Source organism: Pseudoliparis swirei, chromosome 17 (genome assembly GCF_029220125.1).
Source record: "Pseudoliparis swirei isolate HS2019 ecotype Mariana Trench chromosome 17, NWPU_hadal_v1, whole genome shotgun sequence".
Taxonomy (NCBI): domain Eukaryota; kingdom Metazoa; phylum Chordata; class Actinopteri; order Perciformes; family Liparidae; genus Pseudoliparis; species Pseudoliparis swirei.
In genome coordinates this window covers 7,229,229-7,253,250 of record NC_079404.1, presented here as the reverse complement: position 1 = coordinate 7,253,250, position 24,022 = coordinate 7,229,229, and the positions used below count along the sequence as shown (strand labels likewise).

The 24,022-nt window shown below is 46.4% G+C and overlaps 2 protein-coding genes and 2 non-coding genes across 8 annotated transcripts in view; all 4 read left to right on the top strand.

Annotated features, from left to right (window-relative positions):
* The window catches only part of arid4b (AT-rich interaction domain 4B), a 56,987-nt gene extending 48,226 nt beyond the window's left edge, over positions 1-8,761 (top strand). For 3 of the 5 annotated variants that reach the window (XM_056435430.1, XM_056435429.1, XM_056435431.1), the window contains exons 17-24: positions 2,458-2,640; positions 3,638-3,722; positions 3,812-4,019; positions 4,146-5,405; positions 5,556-5,666; positions 5,811-6,053; positions 6,215-6,361; positions 6,518-8,761. In XM_056435430.1, coding sequence (XP_056291405.1) covers positions 2,458-2,640; positions 3,638-3,722; positions 3,812-4,019; positions 4,146-5,405; positions 5,556-5,666; positions 5,811-6,053; positions 6,215-6,361; positions 6,518-6,663 — 2,383 coding nt within the window. In that variant the 3' untranslated portion in view covers positions 6,664-8,761. The remainder of the gene's footprint in view (positions 1-2,457; positions 2,641-3,637; positions 3,723-3,811; positions 4,020-4,145; positions 5,406-5,555; positions 5,667-5,810; positions 6,054-6,214; positions 6,362-6,517) is intronic. The other 2 variants (XM_056435432.1, XM_056435433.1) reach the window with 2 other exon arrangements.
* A 1,138-nt stretch (positions 8,762-9,899) lies between these two features.
* On the top strand, positions 9,900-12,292 carry tomm20a (translocase of outer mitochondrial membrane 20). Its single transcript, XM_056435439.1, has 6 exons — positions 9,900-10,068; positions 10,411-10,457; positions 10,543-10,624; positions 10,932-11,074; positions 11,391-11,461; positions 11,756-12,292. Exons 1-5 carry the CDS (start codon positions 9,945-9,947, stop codon positions 11,433-11,435), a joined length of 441 nt encoding a protein of 146 aa, XP_056291414.1. The 5' UTR covers positions 9,900-9,944; the 3' UTR covers positions 11,436-11,461; positions 11,756-12,292.
* On the top strand, positions 11,137-11,268 carry LOC130207673 (small nucleolar RNA SNORA14). The gene has a single exon (XR_008834322.1). It is a non-coding gene; the product is annotated as a small nucleolar RNA SNORA14 (small nucleolar RNA).
* Positions 11,495-11,626, top strand: LOC130207672 (small nucleolar RNA SNORA14). The gene has a single exon (XR_008834321.1). It is a non-coding gene; the product is annotated as a small nucleolar RNA SNORA14 (small nucleolar RNA).
* Positions 12,293-24,022: the final 11,730 nt, after the last annotated feature.

The window sequence follows — 24,022 nt, the reverse complement described above, 5'->3', positions numbered from 1 at the left end:
TCGGCATCAGCTGGCAGAGACATCTTGGAGCACCAAAGCCGGATTGCTATGTTTCACCTGGCATGTCATGCTGTGCTCTCTCATTCTCATTATCTCTCTCTCTCTCTCTCTCTCTCCTTCTCTCTCTCCTTTGCTGGCTGGGATGTTTTTTGACAGCAGCCAGCCTCTCAGTGCACACAACTTGGCTGTGCTCTTATTTCTACCCCTCGCTGATCTCTCTCTTTCTCTCTGTCCTTAATTTTTTTGGCTTTTCGATGTTCCGCTTTATTAAATGTTCCATGTGTGTGAGTGTTGTCACTGATGCATTAGCACACTAGATGCAATATAGTGCTTTCAGAGGAAGTAACCTTTCTAGAGGGAAAGGGAAACGTGTGTGGTTTGGTCTCAGTTAGCGATTGTTTCCTTTCCAGAGCATCGAGATCATACTCCTGTTTGTTCACCTTCCACCACCCACCTTTGACATTTGTGTTATGGTTGTACGGTCTGCTGCGGACGGGCTAGAAACCACGTTTTTTTTGTGCGATTCGGTTGAAGGGATCGCACCATTTCTTATCCCACACTGTTGCTCTGAGGATGGTTCTCATGTGCGATCGTGGTAATTACCATTACGAGTGGATTATCTGACGATTGAGATGTTCCCGAGCCCTTTGTTTTGTCTGGATCATCGGTCCCTGCAGATTATGTGGTAGTGTGAGGTTTCCAGACACACACAGCAGACAACCTGCAGGCCGATCTCATCTTTCCTGATGATATCAGACCTGTTCGGCGTTTACAGCCTGAAATCTGCACAGTGGACTTGCAGTGTGTGTGTGTGCGTGTGTGTGTGCGTGTGTGTGTGTGTGGTTCACGTTTTCATTCCAGCAGCACCGACCATGTGCAGCCAACGAGAACTGGTTTACAATGACTCTCAATGAGACATTTGGGGGGAAGAGCAAGTGATTATATAAAAGTAAACTCAACAGGGGTTGTTAAGTAACTGCTTAAATACTATTTACCTTTTTTTCCTTAATGAAACTTATCAACTACTCTGTTGAAACGTGTGCTCCGGACTTTCTTTGCTGATGTTAGACTGCATAATACCGTGCACATCGACTGAAGTTGAAACCTCTGCAGGTTTGAGGAAATTACGATTCCTGACACAAGTGATGCTTTTGGAAAATCTCATTTGATTCGGGGCCGGCAGTTTTGGGATTAATCGTTTGTTCTGAACCATATAAGAACACGGTGAACGATGCCCATCGCAAGCTCCTCAAGTCCGAGGTGACGTCATTAAATGTCTTGATTGCAAACTCCCAACATATTCATTCACTATAATTTAAGAACGAGAAGAAGAACAAAACTGGACGGACTGAACCAATGCGTGGCATTTTTTCTATTCCAAATACATGCTCATTATTTTCCGTGGGTTGACCAACTGAATATTCAACCAATTGTTGCAGCTCTTAATGTGTTGCATCTCAGTGATACCTGTGCTTGTTTGTGTTTCGTGACCATATTCATCACCGAGGGGTGGAAAAGGTCTTCGGAATTGATTCGTGTGCAGCGTGTTCTTTTTAAATCATTTGGCATTTCCAGCGTGTCCCCAGTCGGTGACGGCTCCTTCGGGCTGTGGCCCGAGGACTGCTGCACAAAGAAGTGCATCTTCTTCATTGTGGTGTGTTGAGAACTAGCTGCCAGCAGAAGGCACGTGCTCTGAGCAGTTAGGAATGAGAGGGATTGTGTGGCGTACTGTGTTGCTGCTGTTCTGAGGCAGCAGGCCAAATTGGATCTGGTCGTCGTGCTTCCTCTCAGCGCTGTAGTCTTGCTTTAAGTTGCTGCGCTGCCTGCCAAGTTGTGCTTTGCTGTGCTAACCTGCCCCTGTGGCCCCTGTGGCCCCTGCGCCTAAACCACTTACTGGCATTCCTGCACCGCCGTATACCCTCCAGCTCCGACATCTCCTGACTGTTCCCACTAGCTCCTCCTTGTGGCTGTTTTGTTTCTTACAGTGGGCGCGTGTGTACGTGTGTGTGTGTGTGTGTGTGTGTGAGAGAGAGTGTGAGAATTCCAAGTATGTTGCTGTGTGTGGATATAGGGTTAGATAGCTTTACATTAGTGTTATTTCCCATGCAAGATGATTGATTTTAGCCATGAAAGAATTTTATTTGTATTTACTGTACACTCCCATGTCCTGTTCTTTGACTGGTATACTTTAAATGAACAGTTGTTTATTACTGCAGTTTGCTGTAGGTTACACTGGACTACAGTTAAGGAAGGACAGCAATGGGAAGTTTATGTTTCTGTGTAAGTGAGGGCCTAGTGTTGTAATGGGACAGGAAAGGCAAGGGTGGAGGATATTAATTAGACAACAGGCTTCCTTGCAGCAGGAAGCAGAGTTGGGGCGGGTGACTGTGGGTGGGGTTCTGTGGTGCTCATTGGGGCAGCCTAGGGCCAGGAAGTGCTGAACTGTTTTTCTTGCAGGGATGACAGCAGTCAGGAGGGGGAGGAAGGGGAGGAGTTTGAGTGTTACCCCCCGGGGATGAAGGTGCAGGTGAGGTACGGGCGAGCCCGCAATCTGAAGACGTACGAGGCCACTGTGAAAGAGGCAGACGTGGAGGGGGGAGAGGTGCTCTACCTGGTGCACTACTGTGGCTGGAACGTCAGGTAAGACAGGACCTGGGGAGAAATCACCTAACGTCTATATTCACCCTAAATAAATAAATTAAATAAAATACATCTCTTAACTTTCAATTCTGCGCAAGGGATCACCGCTACATGGGTGTCCCCTCAGTAGTAACAGATACATCCTTTCCTCACAATTCTGCTTCACTTATCCAGTCCCATGGTCAGTAGTCTGATTATGAAGAACACTGGGCCATCTAGTGGCATGAGCAGAATTACATTTTGGGTTGATGTGGATCACTCCTCAGCTTCCCTCACTCAGTTTTGACTGAATCCCCTGTCTGTCTGTCCCTCCCAGCTGTCTGTCTCTCAACTAAATCTGCAGACAGGCTGAATTTGAACCAATTGGACTCTGGGCATTGCCAACCAGTGGTTTTTAGTTAAACAATTTATTTTAGATCTACAAGATGACATGATTTTAATGTGAGTTACCCTTTGGAACTCTGAAAGGCCAACCAAAGTGCTGCTACACTCACCTATACCTCTCAACCCTCTCCCCCATCCCCAGCGGGTCAGGGTTAATGCAGTGTTAAGTAGAGTGTTAGGGTACCATGACACAGAGGTTAACTAGTCCAACCAGCATTTCATTGTCTCAATGTTGTTGTGTGATCCTCTAGCACTCTATATAAGACAGTGGGATGTTCTCTGCATTGTGTCTGTCGTGTGCGATGTCGTGAAACTTTTCATTTTCCTTATACAACCCACGTAGCAAACTTGGTACTGTTGGGAACTTTGTTGAATATGATTTGTGTGGTGGTCGGTGTTAATATTGTTTCTTTCTTCATCGTAACGGTTTGTCTTTTTCCACATAACACCATGGGTATTCTTCCTTTGCTGTTGAGGCTTATTGTGTCACAGCAACATGTTGGGGTCAGACAGTAGAGGTGTCTGTGTGGTGGGTGGTGTGAGAGGATAATTCTTCGCTCTCCTCAAAGATCTGAATGATGAAATTGTCTCTTGTCTTTGCACTTGATTTTAGATATGATGAATGGATCAAGGCAGACAAGATTGTGCGCCCAGCCAATAAGAATGTACCAAAAATAAAGCACCGCAAAAAGATAAAGGTACGAGACTGGGGAGGGATCCCTTTTCAACTTCAGCCTGGTTTGATGTCATGAACAGAATCACTGACTGTGTTCATCATTCCTGACAGAACAAAGCTGAGAGGGAGAGAGACAGGTTGGAGAGGCTCAATGACAGAGAAGTCCTTGGCCCTTCGCCCCACGCTAACCGCCTCTCACGCTCCAAGTGTGGCCTGAGTCAGGATGTCTTTTCCAAGATGGACGAGGGTGAGGACAAAGGGACTCAGCAGTCTCCAGTCAAGTCTATAGAAATTACTTCTATCCTCAATGGCCTGCAAGGTAGCAACACTCAATAGCCTGTAGTCCTTATGCACACTTACTGCAGCTTGGGACACTCTGAAGTGGTTTAATTATGCTGTTGATATCCTGCTGAAATTAACACAAGTTCTTTCTCGTTTACCTCAGCCTCGGAGATATCCACAGATGAAAGTGAGCACGACGACGATGACGATGATAATAATGATGAGGAGGGCGAGCATAACGAGGGAGATCGCCCTGGTTGCAGAGGCAGCCCGAGAAAGGCCCCACCAGAGCCCCCGCAAACATCAGAGTGCTTGGAGAGCGGGACCCCTCCGGAAGCATCCAAACCGTCTCCAGGCTCAGGAAAGAGCCAGGAATCAGGAGTCGGTTCAGAGAGCGCAGATGTTGGGAAGCGCAGAAGCCAACCGGAGTTTGAAGGAGAGCAGAGCAACAGGAAGAGAAAATCTGACGGTGCAGCGGAGAGGACCCAGAAAGGCCACTCTACAGCGAAGACCCGGAGCACCAGGAGTGCCGACTGGCTGCCTGGAGCCTCTCCCAGGAAAATGGAGGAGAGAGCTGCTTGTCCCGGGGAGGAGAGGGGGGCCTCGTCCAGCAGCAGTTCAGATGACGAGGATGCATCACTGGCCGAGTCCCAAGCGGAGGAAAGTGAGCGAAGCCGGCCAAAACCCAAAGGTTCATCTTCCAAGAAGTACAACGGGATGAAGGAGAAGACCAAAGGTGGCAGACCAGCTGGATTCTGGGAGATTCCTGAAAAGAGGGCCAAAATGGCTGGGAACGCCGAGGAAAGGCCAGCTGTCCGCTCTAAAGGCCAAAAGGATGTGTGGTCCAGCATCCAGGCCCAATGGCCGAAGCAGACTCTTAAAGAGTTGTTCTCTGACTCAGACACCGAGGCCGCCAATTCTCCTCCTCCGCCTGTGCCCCCGTGTCTGGAGGAGCCGAGTATCGAACAGGATGCTGGACCTGAGGACGAAGCCTCCGAGGAGCAGATGGAGAACGACAAACTGCAGGAGTTTCCAAGCAGTGGCAGTAACTCTGTACTCAACACACCACCAACAACGCCCGAGTCGCCCTCAGGGGGAGGCAGTGTTGTGGAAGACTCCGGTCCAGCGCAGCCCTCCTCCTCCCCGCCGCCGTCCGTAGCGCCCGTCTTGCCTTCAGAGCCGGTTTCTGACGCTCTTCCCTCAGGACCGAGGCACGAGGAAGCGGCAGGCGGGCGCAGTGAGACGGACAGCAGCACAGTGGAAGTGGAGAGTCTGGGCGGGGAGCTGCAAGACCTCCCTCAGGATGAGGGGGCAGGTTCCCCCTCGAAGGTGTTCGACGTCAGCCTCTCCTGCAACAGCAGCAGCAGCGGCAGTCTAGAGCTGAGCAGCAGCAGCCAACTGGAGATCGAGCAGAAGTCCAAAGGTACAAGTCCGAGCACATTTTGCTCGAGTCTTTTTTTTCTTGACAGAATTCGGTAATTTTCTTGAAGATGAAATACTAAATAGATACATGCTGACGACTCATTTCGCAGTCTGCTCGCTTCCTCACCGTCTTCTCGCATTATATTTGTAGCCTCTGTGAGTCAGAAGCGGCAGAAGGAAGCACAGACAAGTGTACCCTCGAAGAAACACAAGCCAAACCGCAAGAGCCTCGGTGTGCCTCCCAAAAAGAATAGGAAAACGGGTAAGAGGAGCTGTAGATGCAAGAATCGCTGACGCCCTGCTTGCTTTTTTTTTTATTTCAAAAGCCAGCAGCACTTTTTATCAGCTGTAGAATTTTCTACGAATGAGATTTTGCCTGATCATTGTTCCTTTTTTCCCACATTAGCTGTCTCTTCTCCTCCAGCCAACAGCAGTGACAGTGAAGACCAGTCTGTTGTTGAGGGCACTGCCAAATCAACTGCCTCAAAGAACAGCCCCCCACAGGTGAAGGCTGCCACTTCGCCCAAGTGTCACGTACGATCTCCCCCTTCGAGCCATAAGTACCACAAGCAGGGTGACGCCGACCACAGCCAGCACCGAGACAACCATGGAAGATCGTCACGCGTGTACAAGTGGAGCTTCCAGATGGGTAAGTGTCGCACAATTTAGTTGTTTTTGGGATTTGGATGAACTTGTTCTGTAATTCATCAACTATTTTGTGTTATATTTATTAAAGTTGAGTTTTATATGCGTTTGTCTGTGCTCTGTTGCCTCTGAAGTCATAAAATGCGTTATTTTTGCTCCACTTAGCTGACCTGGAAAAGATGAGCAGTCTGGAGAGAATTTCGTTCCTTCAGGAGAAGCTGCAGGACATCAGGAACCACTACCTCTCCCTCAAGTCCGAGGTGGCCTCCATCGACAGACGGCGGAAACGCATGAAGAAGAAGGAACGGGAAAGTGAGTAAGCTCTTTGTGACCTCGGCAGCGCTGATTACCAGGCTTGTGTTGCACCAGCCTTTCTTAAGTTTGTGTGTGAAGATCTGGTTACACGCTGGCACCCATACGTGCCTCTAAACTGACCTTAACCAAATCCTCCTCCTGTTTGTTCTGAAGGCACAGTGGCGGCTTCCTCTTCGTCCTCCTCGTCCCCGTCCTCCAGCTCACTGACTGCGGCAGTCATGCTGACGCTGGCTGACCCGCCGGTGTCATCCTCATCGTCCTCTTCGCAGAACTCTGGGGTGTCAGTGGAGTGCAGGTGACAGGACGAACCAGCGAAAATCCACCGCACTAAGCACTTAACCAGCACCCTGGGGTCACTGCCCCCACTCCCATCCAACAGGCGGACAAGTCAACCTACATACTGTAACTACTGGGGCCCAAAAACCAGACCAGAGACAAACAAACAAGAAACGAGCACTATTTTCTATTGACAATTGTTTCCTTGGCAAGCTAACGGCACTTAAGTGCACTTTTATGAAGATTGTGTAGGGGGATAACATTTGTCCAAACAAAAATAAGAAAATTGTCTTTAACGCTCTCATTAATTGAACATTTATAAGAATAGTTTTTGCAAGCAATAATTGTTTCCGTTTGATAAAAGTTGTGATTGGTAAGTGATGATTTCCAGTGAAGACCCCCCTCGGTGCTCTGTCCTTGTAGCTCAACGCGGTACGGCCTGTGCTCGCCATGTGGGTCCGGTGAGTCGAGAGGAACACATTGCCACATTGGCATCAAGAGTGTACCAAATGTAACTTTGCCACGTTTCTCTGTCGTCCCTCATTATATCGGTCTTCATGTGGTTGAACCCCAAGTGGTTGACGACGCTCTCCACGCGTACAGGCGCGTGGTGCTGTACATGCTTGCATTGAGTCGTGTAGGTGTTGGCGGGTAGGGTTTCAGACCATCATAGGTCCACTGATGGCCTCAGTGGATGAATATGGAATGATACTGTAGTGCCTTTTTGTTCTTCTCCATGGGGCACTTTGAGAAAGGACCGCACTTTTTTTACCCTGATCCTCTTCTCAAATCAGAGGGTCAGCTGGAATAAGGTGTCCCTGACAAAAGACTGAGAAATGCCCCATGAGTGTGCAGGCAGTAAAGGGATGAGTCTGATGGATAACAATGGTTCTAATCAGCGTATGGTGATATTTAAGAAGTATAATTGTAAAATCAGATCTTGTATACTTGGAGAACCTGTAATCTACTACTGAATTATCATCCAGGTTGGGTGCAACTGTCACGTTTGGCAGTATAAAATGTGCAATGATGGAGGTGGTGAATCAAATGGTCACATTATTCCAGTTCTTCAGCCTTTTTAAATGCCCATCTGCTTTATTTGATTATGTTTCCATCACCCATGTAATCCCCTCTGTCCCATTGTCTTCACTCAAGATTTGCAACTGGATCAAGTTAACATGAAGGCAGTGTAGGAGGTATTTCCAGCATGTACTCGGTACTGCAAAACACACGAATGAAGCTGAATCTCACATTTTGCAGGGTTTTCAACAAAAATGAAGGTATTCAATTATGTGCATTTTTGCTTCGTTAAATAAAGCAACGCATAGTCTTTTGGCATCTTTCTAATTGTACTCATGATCAAAAATGACATGTCATTTTCTCTCACACTCATCCCTACCAAAAAAGGTTTGGCTCGGTTTCCTGTACTATGACGAGATTAAAGTTAAAGATATTGTAAATGTACATTTATATCATAGTGACGTATGTGTATACATTTCTGAATACATCTCCATTGTTTCCTTTGTATAGACCCCCTACTGTATGATAAATTGAAGTTACAATTTGTTTGGCACTTGTATGTCATTGTATGCTTTTGTTATACATTTGTATATTGAGAAGTGTTTTGAGTCAAGCTATTTAATATCTTGCACTGTGAATAACGTACCTTTCTGTACAGACAGTTTTACGGTTTTAACTGCAGTTTAAGTGTAAATACTGAGGGTTACAGCATGTTTGTCCTCATTGTTGTTCTCTTGTAGGAACAAATTCATTTGAGTATATTTATGTTTTGTTCTGCCTCTTTTCATCAGTTTGAATACTTTGTCATTTTTTTCTGTTATGTTTTTCTTTAGTTTTTCTTATTTTATTTTTCTATAGCTTGTGCTTATAAGAGAAGAATGGTGGTGTGGGAACCTGTACATGGCTGGAAGCTTCAGCTGTATGAACCTGTATATGGAAAATAGTCTGGATCATAACGTAAGAGAAAGTAATGGAGCTTGTTGAAAAATGCTAAATAGTATTTATTAGGCTCATCTAAAGATGATCATTGTGTAATTTATTGTAAAAATGTAAGCAAAGCAGAAGCCTCTGTTTGAAATAAATGCCATAGTTTGTGAAGTATTCAGTGCGTCTCTGGGATTCAGTGGTGGACAAACTTTTCGGGTAACTTATTTGTGAAATATATTTTTTGAGGCGCTGCTACTTTACTTGATCATATCTAGTTTATAACCATACCTGCAAACTCATGAGGGGTGAAACGGGTGACAACAGGGGGGTGTGCAGGTGACTTTTTTTGTCGCCACACCACATCGTATGATGACACCTCAAAGCTTTTATAACTACGGTCTTTTGATTGTTCTGACTGCAAATCTAAATAATAATAACAAACATTTAAAGAAAAAAGGTCCTCTGAATAATTCAGTGATCGGGCCCTAATAATAGTAATAACAACTTTACATTGTCATTATATATAATATGGTTAAAGCCAGTCATGAACCAACTTCCTTTTTTTTTTTTACTGGTGTGCTCGGCTGAGCTTTGAGTCTGTTCCATGATTCTGTTCCGGTGGTCTGTTCCATGAGTCTGTTCCGTGAGTCTGTTCTGTTGGTCTATTCCATGAGTATGTTTTTTCCTCTACCTGGTTGTCACGATCCTAAAATTATAACTTCCATACGATGCCTGCCATAAATATCATGATACCCGATACCAGAATTCAATACTATACCATAAATACGATATACCATAAATACGAAACTGGTATACTTGTCAACAGTAGTAATAAAATTAAAGGTGACAAGTTTGCAGGTATGTATAACACTATTACTCAACTTCAGAGGGAACAATTTTATTTTTAACCCATGTTTATTTTGTTCCCCACTACATGCATTTGACAGATGTACTGTCAGTAGTTATTTTTGCAATAGTTAATACATTTAAAGCTTAGAAAATATGGTGCACTGAATATTAACTACCCAACAGTATACCTACGGGAACTTTATTTTTAAAGTGGCTCAAATAAACATTAAAATGCTTTCACGTGAAAGCTTTCGGCATTATACCTACTTTTGTTTTTGCGACTTAAAGTACATTAAGCAGGTTATTGTGTTATGTAAGTTACATGTAGAAGAGCATTTCACACTTTGTCATTACAGTCTTGGATAAGTTGTTTATTGGCACTAGTAAAACTAAACTCGGAAAAGTCATGAATGCGTCATGACGTACTTCCTCTCCGCACTTCCTTAGCAACGGGCTAGCTGCTAGCCAGCTCGAGAGCCTCGTGCGCGGCAGCTGAAGAGTTTCAGACATGGTGGACGGACGGACGAGTGCGGTGGTTGTCGGGGCGTGTGGCGCCTTTTTCCTCGCATACTGCATTTATTTTGATAGAAAGCGACGGAGCGACCCTCGCTTCAAGGAAAAGCTACTTGAACGTAAGTATGTTGTTGAGCTGGAAGGACGCAGTCAGCGTTAGCTTAACTCGCAAGGTTAGCTCCCATGTGCCCGGAAAAGACACAAGAAAGACACACGCGTTTTTCTAGAGAAAGCTTTATATATTTGTACTCGCAGCGTAGAAAGCGTTAACACGTCGCGGTTAGGTCTGACTTAATCTTATTCGGCTACGTCGCAGGATAGATAACGTTAATAAATTAAAGAGACACCCGGTGGGTAAAGGCTCAACTTGTGGCCCTCGAGACTTGTAACGTTAGCTTGTGCGTTCGGTTAACAGCAAACCGAAAGCACCCGCACAGTCTCAAGTCGCTTTTGTTTCGCAGGTAGAAGAAAGAAAAACGTTTCTAGTGAAGAGTCTGGATTGGCAAGGGTAGGATAATCCATTTCAGATTCTTGTGTCTCGCCTGGGGCCTAAATGTGCATTTCTGACCACTTTCTTTCCTTTGACATTGAAGCTGCCTGACTTGAAGGACCCGGAAGCTGTTCAGAAATTCTTTTTGGAGGAAATCCAGCTGGGAGAGGAGCTCCTTGCTCAAGGTTAGTCACGTGCCTGCACAGTTTCTTCATGCATAAAACACGTTCACTTATGTGCATGATGCACACTTGGATACTTCAAAGAGCACTGCAGCAAATAATGCATACACGTGTTCATCATTCAAGGACACAGCCTGTCATGTTTCTACACTTTCACCCAAATACGTATTGGTAGAAAGTTTCAATGAAAGTCAAATGTCTCCAAACACTAGAATGATCGCTAATTAACTCCGTTTATAAAAATAAAAACTTTTTCCTAACCTGTGGACCTACTTTATTTGTTTTCTAAACATTCTGACTCTAATTCCAGATGACTTTGAGAATGGTGTGGACCACCTGACCAATGCTATTGCAGTCTGTGGTCAACCTCAGCAGCTTCTTCAGGTGCTCCAGCAGACGCTGCCGCCTCCAGTCTTCCAAATGCTGCTCACCAAACTGCCCTCAATCAGCCAGGTGAGAATTCCCACTACACCCCATTAACAATCCAAGTCTGTGTGTGACTAGTTTGTTTTGAAGAGCATCCTTAGTAAACCCCCTGGTTGCCATGTGTGGTCTCTGGGACAAGAAAGGGTGCAAGATCAACCTTGGAATCCAAAGCTGAGAGCCTTGTGTCAGTAGCTCTGGGTTATTTCACCTCCAAGACAAACACAAATGTTAAAAGTAGCTCATAGTTACTTTCATGTGTGCTTTCTGAGAGCAAGTTCAGCCATTCTATATTTTGTGCTCTTTCTTTTGTGCCAAATCTCTGAAAAATGTTTTCTTTTTTCAGCGAATCATCAGCTCTCAGCCTTTAACGGAAGATGACGTTGAATGAATGTGTGTGAGATGGAAATCTGAAAGGTGAGGAGTTCCTGCATCCCGCCCCCCCCTGCAGAGCATCCTTAGTAAACCCCCTGGTTGCCTTTTGTGGTCTCTGGGACAAGAATGGGTGCAAGATCAACCTTAGAATCCAAAGCCAAGAGCCTTGTGTCCGTAGCTCTGGGTTATTTCACCTCTAAGACAGAAATGCTAACATTACAATGAACTGGTCATTTTGAGAAACAACGTTATCCTCCAGTTAAACTGTTCTGTAACTTGTGCTCTGATACACTTTTGGCCACAACCTCTGAACGACATAATGTTCTATTTTTTCAGAGAACTGTCAGCTGAAAGAAGATGTCAACAAATGAATGTGTGATTGTGGGTGAGATGGAAAACCGCTATCGCTCAGACTGTCTTGATTATTTCAGACACTGATATTAGTGCACTTGTCTGGTTGTGACTGCAGTGTGAGTGATACGGGCAGAGCTCGACCTTTGGATGTCAGGCGACAACGATTCCTCTGTCGAGGCACTGTTTAAAAACCAAACTGTGGGATAAACACATTCCATCTTTCTAATCATATTCATCCGTTTGTTCTATTAATATTTCTCAAGTGTAATGTTTTGCTTAATTTGGATTCATACGTGTACTTAATATAAAGCAATGTTATGTAAATTATTTGTTGCATATTGCGGCTGACATGAAGTGTGTTTAAGAGTGCCTAAACTAAGCAAAACATTTGTTTGTGGATTATTGTTGAGTTCAAAATATTTGTTTCCACTGTCTGTAATATATATATTTTTTTGTTCCGGTCTTATTGCATCTGGAAATATTGTGTAAAATCCTGCAATAAAACATAAAAACACTGGAGTTTCTGGGCTCACCAGTAGATGGCACTAGCAATGCACACGAACACGCTTTTACACTCTCGAAATGTGTCCGTCTTTTGTCCCTCGGAAAGCTGGAGGTTAATTTTGATGAATAGAAATTATGTGCAGAACTCGAGGATACATTTTCTTCCAAGATTTACAGAAAATACCACAAAAAGGCTGAATGAACACAGGTTTGGTAATATAATGCATGCTCATGGGGCTAAGCTGCAGGATCCGTACATCTAGATGTGTTGAATAAAGCCAGAAGACAACGCGTTGGTGGATTGCTGAAGGCAAATACAAGGCCCACTGCAGGAGCACGGCTCGGTTCTCTTAACCCTTGTGTTGCCTTAGGGTCATTTTGACCCGAATCAATATTTCACCCTCCCCCCGCCTTTGGGTCATTTTGACCCGATTCAATGTTTCACCCTCCTGTTACCTTTATATTTACTAACATATTACCCTTTGGGTTCAATTTGACGCCAGCAATTAAAACCTCCAGAAAATTATTAGAATTAATATTGTTTTCCAAGTTTAAGTGTGAGGCACTTTATGTTTGTTTGTTGACAACCGAAAGAACACCGACATTAAACATTGAATGGGGTCAAATTAATCCTAAAGCGGGGGGAGGGTGTAATATTGATTCGGGTCAAAATTACCCTAAGGCAACACAAGGGTTAAGAGTTCAGTGGTGCGGTTTCCACCACATGTGCGAGTGCATCGAGCCGCAGTGTCTTTGTTTGAATGGCTTCATTGTGCGTGCAGCGGAGCAGGTCGGAGTGCGTCTGGTTTAAAGTGTGTGTCTCTTGGAAGACACACAACCGAGATTATTTTTATCCCCGTCTGCTGTTTCCCCCCCTCCGGGCTCCGGCCAGAGAGCAGCGCGGGCCTGGAGGTTGCCAGGAAACAAGAGCAGGGGGAAATGGTTTTTCGACATTAGGAATGAAAATTGAACGGCGGCCCAGAAATGTCGATTTAAGACTAAATAGTAGCCGGTGTTCCATTTTCCATGAACTCGTGTGCTGCTCACTCCGCAGTCTTTCCTGCAGCACTCCTGCTTATTTTGCCATTCAGTGGAAAAGGAGAAGCCTGTCTGGCACAAGAAGTGACTCGTTGTTAATCTGTCCTTTGGGGCGGCAGAGGAGAAAAACAACAGTCTGTGGTGGAGGTCGAGCACACGCGCGCACACGCACGCACACACACACGCACACACACAGCCACCAGGACGCAGCTGAGGGGTCAATGCAGGATACCAGTACTGCCTGCTGTGGACCCATGCCATCAGAAAATATACGAAGCGAAACAAGTCTTGACATGAGTTCAGTGTGACGCAGCACATCTTTAGTTTATTAAAAACAAAGTCTGCCTCAATCCACGAGGTGTTCTTCTAATTGGATGTAATTCCTTTTGTTGCGGGACTGCTCTATTTTGAGTCTGCATGAATGGATTATGAGTCAGCTCTTAATCTGATGAAGCCGACGAGGGAATGAAAACAAAGAATAGAAATGAAGAAACTCCCTCTGCTTGTGCAGTAGGGGGAACTGTTGCTCCAGGCAGTCTGTGTGCGTGCAGACGTCTGTGGTTTCACTGAAGGACGACTGAATGGAGGGAGTGGAGAGCAAAACAGTTCCAGTTGACAGCAATAACAATGGCGGTGCCTGCAGCACTGAGACCATGTGCTCGGGAGGGGTGCTTTTTCTTTTTTCTTCTTTACAGTTTGCAATCCTTTTTCCTAATGTGCTCACGATGACAAATGCGGCCTGTTCCTTCATTACAGACGCAGGAAATAACCTGTTATTGAGGGCAACATTAAGATCCCAGGATAAGGGCATAGGGGAGCAAACCCAAGCAGTCTGACTGCCGTTGTAATTTGTTTGCATGGATTCCGATCGTATGTCAAATGTCGTATTGGGAATTTTAAAATCGCTTTGAGCTCCACAACTCATTACTGGAGATCCCGTCAACAAATTATCCACAGCGGTAATTACCTTTGCTGTGTTATTCCAGTTTGTCAGCTTGAATGTCAAAGCTTGATTACTGCTCTGAAATAGCGAGAGCCATACATACACAGATTGGGTATCTGGCCGGTGGAGATGTCTGGTTATGTAGGAGCAGCTGTGTTTGGGAGTTTAAGGCAGACAGAAATAACTCTGTTGTATGCGGTTGCTATGGCATCTTCACATAGCTCTCTTGCAAAGCCGGAGCACAATGGAGAGCAGCAGCCTCCCAGGGAGGTATTTGCTGTCCGTCGCCTTCTGATCACTGACTGCGAGGTGGAGGCGTCCACAGAGGCCCAGATTGTGTTTTGGAACATGTGTTTTCTTTCTCCCCCCCCCCCCACCACACACACACACACAGAGTCTGCAGCCTACTGTACGTTGTCACGGAGGAGGGCCGGCTTCGGGGGAGAAATATGAGATGCGTCCGTGCTGTGCCAGCAGCTATAATGAAGGCCGCCGCTCTCTCCCGCACTGCCACTTGTGAGCACGGCAGCAACACGCGGGCTATTAATTACCCAGAACCTTCTCTGTGTCATTCACCGGCGAGGAAACGCAGAAGAAACATTTCCCAGGCACATCCTTAAAATAAAGCAGCACTGTACGTGCTCAGAGTATTAACTTCCACACAAATGACCCATTTTTCCATCTCAAAGGACTGGTGGAAAAAAAGGAGGGTGGAAGGGGATGGGATATGGGGGGGGGGGGGCAACAGTGGAGCCAATCACGTGAAGCTAAAGCTAAAGCAGGCTACAAATCCTGGAGGATTTCTATTCCTCTGTGTCTCACTTTGAACTGTTTTTCCCGTTTCTCAGCTGCTCTCACTCTGCTGCCCTTCCTCCATGCAGGTTTCTTCAGGTTTCTGCCCCCCTCCATGTGTAAACCCAGCCTGTCTGTTCAGCTCTGTTGTTTACATTCCCAGTGAGTGTGAGCTGCAGGGTGTGGACAGACGACCCCCCCCCAACACTCTCTAATGTCATCCCCATCCAGCCTCCACCTATCTCCTCATCACTAGATTCCTGATAAGGTGGAAATTAAATCGCAGTGCTCCGCCCGAGAACAGTGAGTGCGTCACCGACCCGTGGATTCCTGTTCACGTTGGGTGCTTTTCAGTGGCGGTGCGTCCATAGGGGGCGCTAGGGCGCCGCCCCTCTTAAAATGTTGAGATGAAGAAAAAAAATAAAGAAAAAAAATACATCCTGTCAAAAAACATTATATGCCAAATCATTTAAAGAGTAAATATACCGTGTTGACGCGCTAAATGTGTGTGGGAGACCGTCAGCCTGTCAACAACCACTTAAGTTAATGTGAAAAAATATAATATATCGCCACTCATGATCACGGAGAGAAGCCCCGCCCCATTTTCGGGACACCGGCCAAACGTGTGTGTGCGGGAGCAAGCAAACATTTCACAGTCGTTTCGGCAAGGACGGCTTCTCATTGGCGGATGAAACGTGAATCTTGGGGCACAAAAATGTGCGCTCATTGGCCAATGACATCGTTTTATTATTTCACGTGACTGGACTATTCAGCAGATCAGAGACGTATGTTCCCTCAGCCAGAGAGCTCCACGGAGCTACGGGAGCAGGTTGCTAACGGAGCTGGTCAGCTGGAGGCTCAGTGAGTAATGCACTGTTTAGATTCCCCTGTCTGTTGTTCCAAAGTCCTGGGACTGAAACTCTCTGGACTACAACGGGGTGAGGGATCTAAAGAGCTGCAGACAAGTGTAAAGCACGAATCTTGCCGCAGTTATCTAGCTAAGAGCATGGAGCTAACTCGCTAACAGCATGAAGCTAACCCTGTTTGCAGAGCAGCAGAAGGAGACCGAACTGGCATCGAAAACACAACGAAGAAGTTCTGAAAAACAGACACATTCCCTCAAGAATAATGGAAACAGGCTGGTTACAGACATGATTGACTTTAACCAGAGTTATTGAGAAGTTTGACTACTTTAAAGAGAGGAGGCTACTTTTCTTTACAGTAGTGGGTCTACTCCAGGGGTGGGCAAACTTTTTGACCTGCGGGCCACAATCGGTTCTAAAATGTGACAGAGGGGCCGGGCCAGGAGCATTTGGACACGCAATGTAATTTATTAAACCTGGAGATTGCATCTGTTTTTTATACATTTCAATTTAAGGTGCAAAGTGAATGTAATCAACATTTACTGGAAAGAGATCAATGCTCACTTTCAACATTCAAAACAAATTATTACCCAATGAAATACTCAAGCTCAATAATTTCTAGTGCTGAGAAAAATAACGCGTTAACTCAGTTAATTAAATTACAGGATTAATTAGTTTGTTTTTTTAAACGCATTTAACACATGCGCAGAATGAGCTTCCAATCCGTCTGTTGTTGGTGGTCTCGAACCAGCAGCATGTCATTCTGTCTCTACGTGTCGCGTTAACACGACTCCGATCTCCGCCTCGCGCGCCGCAGAGCTCGGATGCCGGCGTGTGCACGCACATCGGGACGAAAAAAAGTCACTTGTTTTCTTGAAAAAAAGCTTTGTTTTTTTACAATATTCTACTCAAAACCTCTTTTCTTCTCATTGTTGAGTGCTATTTAAACTGCGCCCCCCCCCCCCCCCAAAAAAAAATTTCACCAGCCGCCACTGGTGCTGTTCATATTCTCGTCTGGCTACACGCCTCTCTGTCGTGGAGAGACAAAGAGGATAACAGCGGCACGGCTGAGCGGGAGAAAAAAGAAGAAGAAGAAGAAGAAGAAAAATCTGCCTCAGTTCTCGTCCTGTCATCTGTCATCAGCATTATCTCTGCAATCTAGGCTAGTAGTTAAACTAAAAGAGGGAAGTGACACGTGCACTGAACCAGAGGGTGAAGAAAGGGTTAACTAAGCAGACTGTGTGCACAGTTACCACCCCCCCCCTCCCTCTCTGATCTGCCTTCCTGTCTCACAGGCAGTGCAGTGGCTTTGAAAAGCATGAGAGTCAGACAGGCTTGTTTTGCATACTGTAGCTCTCCTGCATTGACTTGTAGCAAATCCCTGCCCTCGGGAGGCATGTCAGAGGGGATTAGTGGGAGGGCTGGGGCCTCACAGAGTTTCCCATTGTCGCAGCCCAGTCCTGCACTGTATTTCCATCCCGCAGAGTGAGAAAAGAGCGAGCAGGTGGGGTGGTGCTGGTGGAGGGAGGGAGGGTTAAGCAGCGGTGTTATTTCCCTCTGCCCTGATTCTTTTAAGCCGAGCTGAGGGGAGGGGAGGGGGAGTGTAAATAATGTATTTGGAGCTGCGGGCTACAGGGAGCTGGAGCTTGGCCGAGCTCGGTGCGAGGAAGGAAACGGTTGAATGGCCATGCCGCTGCACAGGAAGCTGGATGCTGGAGGGGGAGAGGTGGGGTGTGTGTGTGTGTGTGTGTGTGGGGGGGAGGGGGGGGGCGGTGTAGCAGAAGAAGAACTGTAGCAGAAGAAGAACTGTACCAGCTCCGAGAACCCTGCGGTGCTCTGGGGAATGTGGGGCCTCCGTAAGAATGTGGCAATCCTCTACTTCCGCTTCGTGCTCTCTGTGTTACCAAGACAAATGGCTTGCTGCAGCAGACTGCCATTAGGAATGCGATGTGAAGAACTGTGGCGATGTGATTTCACAACAGGCCTCGGGGCCGGGTGGGATTCAAACGCTTTCTAGGGAGGAGCAACTGACTGAAACAAGAATGTTTCAGTCAGTTGGCTTAGCATAAAGATTGGAAACGGGAAGAAACCTCTCGCCTGGCTCTGTTAGACGGAGAACATCCACCTTCAGCCCCTCAAAGTGTGATCATAAACAAAGCCAAAGAACATTTCTGCGTGTATGTTCATCCGCCCCAAACAGTAAATGTGCGGCTGTAAAGGCGTCCGATTTAAACCTTCCGCTGGAACTCCATTCATCTCTCGGTTTATTGAACAGATTCCAACGTGCACATTTTTCGCTCAAGCGAAAACATTTGCAGCTTGCACCAAGGCGTCAATTTGCGCCGCTTCTAATTGTGTCTCTCCATTGACAGAATGCTTTGTGTTCTGTATGAACTCGCACTCAGTTCGACTCGCGAATGAAGACATCAAGCGAAGTGTTCACATGCCAATTCTCATGTGTGCTTTGGCTGTTCTCAAATCTTGAGCCCCTGGTGCTGGTAAGCCAACTTTTGGGGCGGATCCTGACTAGTTGTTTCTCGTCTTTTTGCTAAGCTAACTGCTGCTGGCGGTAGATTCATATTGAGCGTACCGACATAAACTGGTATTAGGAGTCGCATTAGGAATGCCAATAATTGCATTTTCTTTAAAAAAACGATGCATTTTTCCTTTATGGCTCCCCTCCCTCAGCGGGCGTCGAGTGTGATGAAACCGCTCGCTTGCACTATAATACCATCATCCCCGGATTCCTCCCCTTATCTCTCCGTGTCGTTCTCTGCTCATTTCCCCCTGGCGCTCCCTCGACTTTCTATTTCCCTTTCTCCCACACCTGCTGGGTTTTTTATGGCAACGATAAAGGGGATCTTAACCTTGAAGCATGATAGAGCAACTCCAACTCCCACAACTACAATCGACTGAAAAACTGCAAAACCTAAGAAAAACAAAAAGGTGGCTTTTACACGCGATGTAACCTTGGTGTAACTTTGGTATTTTATCATCTTTTCTTGGGCTTGCAGAAATCTGTCGCCGTATCACCCAGCGCAGCTCGGCAGCTACAACCCACTCGTTCACCCGAGAACTACAAAGTGCGTTTGACGCCTTGCATCTTGTGTAACCGTGGCCTTTGAAGACTCTGGCTTTGAGCTCTGTGTCTCGTCAATTCCCTTCGCAAAAGCTAAATTTGAGTCTGAGGCGAGCACATAAGGGGGTAGCTTATCTGCCCCACTCGTTTCATGTTATTCATTCATGCATACTATTTTTATGACAGCCCGTGTATTCAGAACTATTTCAAATGCTCCGCTGTTTATGTAACCCTCAGTTTGGTACACGCTCCGAAATGACAGGACAGTAACTTCTCAACTTGAGAGACAGGAAGCACTGGTTGCTTTTGTGGGATGTGTGAAAAGTGTCTCTGCATACATTCAAAAGGCATCGTTTGTAACTTACAATTAAAAGCGGATCACGAGTCTGGCTGGTCGTTAGTTTTTCTGGGTCATGCTATGATGTTAATTCACGTCTCAGCGAGAGGGGGAGCGGAATGGGGCGAAGCAGATATCCCCACATTCCCCGTCTATAAGCGAGGCGCACCATGAAGTGAGTGGTACTTATCACAGCAAATTCCTGACTTATTTGTCATCGGGGGCCCTGGATTTGTCACATCAAATCTGCTTTTCTTTCAGAACTGGCGAGGGAGATTAGGCTCATCGCCAGTGAGATAATAACGGAGAGTCGGGCTTCCACTCGCAAATGGAAGTCCTCAAGAGGGCGAGGAGGATAATTGAGCCACGTCGGACGCAACGATTCTCACGCCAGCTCTGCTTGTGTCCTTCTGGAAATATGATGCTCCTGTGCCCCCAATGCTTTTGCAATACCGGTCGGCCTTGCAATTGATCAGTGATCCTAAGCTGCGGCCACGCCGCTCTTTCCCATCCTTCGGCTTTTCTCTCACCGCCAAATCCTCTTCAAGGCTGAGATGATCCGCCATGCAGCTGAACTCACTGTCAATATATAAGACGGTCGCAGCAAACAGCGGAAGAAACCCCTCGTTCCTCTGTTCTCTCCCTCTGATTACCTAACTGACATTGATTGGACCGGTCCCGCAATTTACTTCCCCACTTTACCCCTTTTATTTCAGTCCTCCGCAAACCCTGTTGATTCATGTCAACAGAGCACCATGTGAGCTCACAGCGACGCAGCCCCGGTTCACTTTGAGATTCAGCTGAGCGACATCAATATCCTCCATCTGACCTATTTTACACAACCGCCTTGATCTCCCTCCATGTTTGGTTGGAGTTCTATTTGCAGCTTCTGTGATGATTTGATATTATTATTATAAAATATGAGCGATTCATGTTTGCTTTCCAACCACACTACTACTTTCATTAGCATATAAAAGGCTTCTTTTGAATATCCTTATCTGGTTTTGAGCTATTTCTCGCCATAAATGATTTCACAGGGAAGAGTCAATTGGAGAGATTTTGGTTTCTCCCAGAAAGCCTGCATTGCTGGACTTGATTTGAATTTAATGGGCTTGTAGATGATTAATGAATCAATTATTGGGTACAGCATCTGATCTCTGGGCGGCTGCATTGGCGCGACCGTTGACAGCTTTTCAAATTGAAAGAAGCACAATCGTTGTGGAGGCTCGCACGCTGCCAACACGATGTGTTCCTGTAATTATACATGCATGAAATAATTAACAAACAACTCCGCCTGCGGAGGTCGCTACACGTCGGGTCGTGTGGGGTCCAGCGGCACGGCGACGTCGTTTGGGTGGAGCTCGCAGGCGATTGCAACACAGATCGAGTTCATCTTGTGGAGAGAAATGCACCGTGGGCTTTTCGCGCAGATGACGCTCGGTGTGAGGCCTCGCTCTCATATAGCTCAGTGAAAGCGGCCCCCTTCCCCCACCACCTCCATCCATCCCCCTGCTCCATTCTTCCAGAGGGACAGCTTGTTGACATCCATTAGGAGGTTTCCCAGCATTGAGCCAGGCCAGGAAAGAGGTCTAATGATGTAATTCCCTCAGAGATGACATTAACATGTCAAAGTGCCGCAGCTGACATCATCCATTTAGCGCACATTTTCCAATAATGTACATTTGTCTTCCTTTTTCTTTTTTCCCCTTAGCTTCTCTTCCTAGAAACTGGAGCTCCCCACCCATCCCAGAGCCTCCAGGCTCTACTTAGGTGTGCAGCCACACGACACAATGGAGGACAGACCGGAATGAGAAGGGATATCATCAAAGCGTGCCTTCCCCCACAGATATAAATGCTCTGCTCCTCAAAGCGGTGTTTTGAACAGGCGATGTGTGTCGCGTTACATTTGTCTCCCCCTTCTTCGAAGCTTCAGTTGATGCTAATTCATCTTGTCTATACAACAAAGACCCTCGCGCCCTCATTCCTCCACCTCATTCAAAATCCCGACCACATGTGGGAAATGGCCTCTGGCTGATTTTAAGGTCAGCTCTCTGCATTTATCCTGTGATCCGATCGGATCAATTCTGATTTTGTTATGACGCGCGACAGAATGAATGGAACATCTCGTACAATTTGCATTTTCTACCCGCCTCACGCCGTGCGGCCCTGAGCCTTTCATGCCGGCCAACGTGCGCACTGTTTTTCAGATTCATGGTGGAATCTGAATTATATCTCTAGGAGGACGATTTGACAGCTCTCTATTCCTCAGCCCAGAGTGGGCAATAATGGTCGCTTGAAGGCAGAGAAAGGAGACGTGAACTGGAAGCAGAGAAGGAGGGCTGCGCCTCACTTAATAATGAATCAATTGATCCCCCCCGCAGATGACGGATCAGGTTGCCATGACGACAGATGCAGTGTTATCCAGAGTGTGGAGTAGAGGTTTGTTTCCCAGATCCATACGCTGAAGGCTGGGAGTGGATCTTGGCTGTAATTGTATGGTGACGCGAGACGTGACTAATAAAGGATGTGAAAACTGAAAATATTAAAAAAGGTAGATTTATGCAGCCAGGTGGAGGAAATCACTCTGTCGAATCAACAAGCCATCACTTCACGTTGTACAATACCAAATCTATTTTTCTCTCCCTTTTTTATTTCCCCTCGAACGCAGGTGTAAAGTGCTGCAGATGCATGAGATTATATTGGCAATCATTCCCACATAGATTATTCGGGGCGCTGCTTCTTTGACGGCTGTTACAGCACCGAGCGAGAGCTGAATACACATGTGAGCTCTGTTGTGCATGCAGGCTTCCAAAAAACAATATGTTTACCGTGTGTGTGTGTGTGTGTATGTGTGTATGTGTGTGTTCCGTTGCCGTGGCAACGCAGCGGATGCTGGGTCCAGCTGGGACCAGTTGCCAAGTAACAGCTGAGATATGAAAGTGGAGGACAGGAGCGTGGGTGTTAGGAGGGTGGAGGGAGGGAGCGTCGAAGATACGAGGACCTCGACAAAGACAGCGAGAGAATCCGGCTGGGGGGGGGATATCTGATGGTGAAAAAAAAAGATAAAAAAACACATTTATTCAGGTTTGGATTGAAAAGATGTTTTCCATTTATCTGAGCACCTTCCTGACCGAGAATAGTAACACAAAGCAGCTCTAGTCTCTAGAAAAGACGCAAACAAAAGAATCCAGCAACATAAGTGATGTGCCCAATACTAAACAGCAGCAGCTCTGATGATCCCTTTTAAGAACAGAACATTTGTAGTAATGAGTGTCGTACCATGCGCAGGGCCGGCTGCACCGACCACATAGAGGGCGTGCCGCCTGCGGTGACTCGCAAGGAGGCAGAAATATCGGACAACGTCCAGCTCCAAAGCCCTCAGCTGGAAATGATGGCGTGTCGGGGGCTCAGGCCCGTTGTCGAGTCAGCAAAGGTTTAGCGAAGGGACAGGGGAGGTTAAGCTGAACTCACGTCTGAGCCCAGGTTCATGTGTGCCCTGTGGAGATTTGTCCTGTAGTCCAATAGGCTGTCTGGGCCATTTGGATCTTTCAAAATAAGGCGACACACACACACAAAACCCCACCTGTGTGTGAGATGATTAAAAATGACTCTCCACCTACCCAGGCACGTGCACAGACCTTTTGGGGGGCAGGTGCTCAAACCCAAAAAAAGGGCACCCAATGCCAAAAAAAAATGGTGACAGAGTTGAAGCACAAGCAGCATTACACTGATGATGCTGTCCTCGACCTACGTTTCCTCTGGCAGCATCAGACCGCTAGCTTACATTCTCTTTTTGAATAAAGATGAATTATTATATAGCAACAACAAGCGTTCTGATTGGCTAATGGGTCGTCATGCCAGCCACGTATTGCCCTCCTCGCTGGTCTGATACGGATCCGTATTGCCCTCTTACGTCATTTTCAAAATGAGCGATATTGATAGACAGCCAAGAGTAGTGGTCCTCAAATTAAGGCCCACTCTCTCTCTCTATCTCTTCTCTCTCCAACTAACTAACGTCAGTAAACAGCTGGACAAGGCTTTGAAATCACGGATTTCGTGAGTTTTTGTTTGTTTATTTTTTTAGGAAACGTCGGACCAGTTGTGACATCATGTTTTCAGCAGCGCTAATGTTGTGGTTGATTTATCACAAAACACCGTCATGGGACAAACACCGTCATGACCTGTTTGCAGGGCTCTCAAGTGTCATGCATTGAGCGTGACAGTCACGCATTTCAGTCTTAAGTCACACACTCCCGCCACATATCGTATTTATCACGCTGAAAAAAACGCTAAAAGGAAAGAGTCATTAGCAATGTGTATTCAATCAATACTTCAACGATCATCTGTGTTATATAACTCTCACTCTTGCCTGTCTTCAAAACTTGAGAGCCCTGTGTTTGTCTGGTGCTGCGGGTCAGAGGAGAAGGAGGTGCACCCGTTTGGTGGTGCGAGGAGCACTGCGCGAAGGAGGAAGTGGAGGAGGAGGAAGAGGAGGGTGGGGCGCGGCGTGGGGAAGAGAGGGGGGGGGGGCTCGTGAGCGTCGCGGAGCATGTCGGGGCGAAATTCTCACAATAACTCAAATAAATGCCCCGTCGGATATTAAAACACATTTGGGGGGACTTGATGACAGAGAGAGTAACTTTTATTCTTAAATACTGAAGAATTAAAAAAGTGGCTCCAGCAAAAAGGGCAC

Excerpts from the sequence above, each read along its gene's own strand:
- tomm20a (XM_056435439.1), top strand. The coding sequence starts at position 9,945 with ATGGTGGACGGACGGACGAGTGCGGTGGTTGTCGGGGCGTGTGGCGCC. Across the intron at positions 10,458-10,542 it reads AAGAGTCTGGATTGGCAAGG|CTGCCTGACTTGAAGGACCC; the intron begins GTAGGATAATCC and ends TTGACATTGAAG. Across the intron at positions 11,075-11,390 it reads AACTGCCCTCAATCAGCCAG|CGAATCATCAGCTCTCAGCC; the intron begins GTGAGAATTCCC and ends TTCTTTTTTCAG.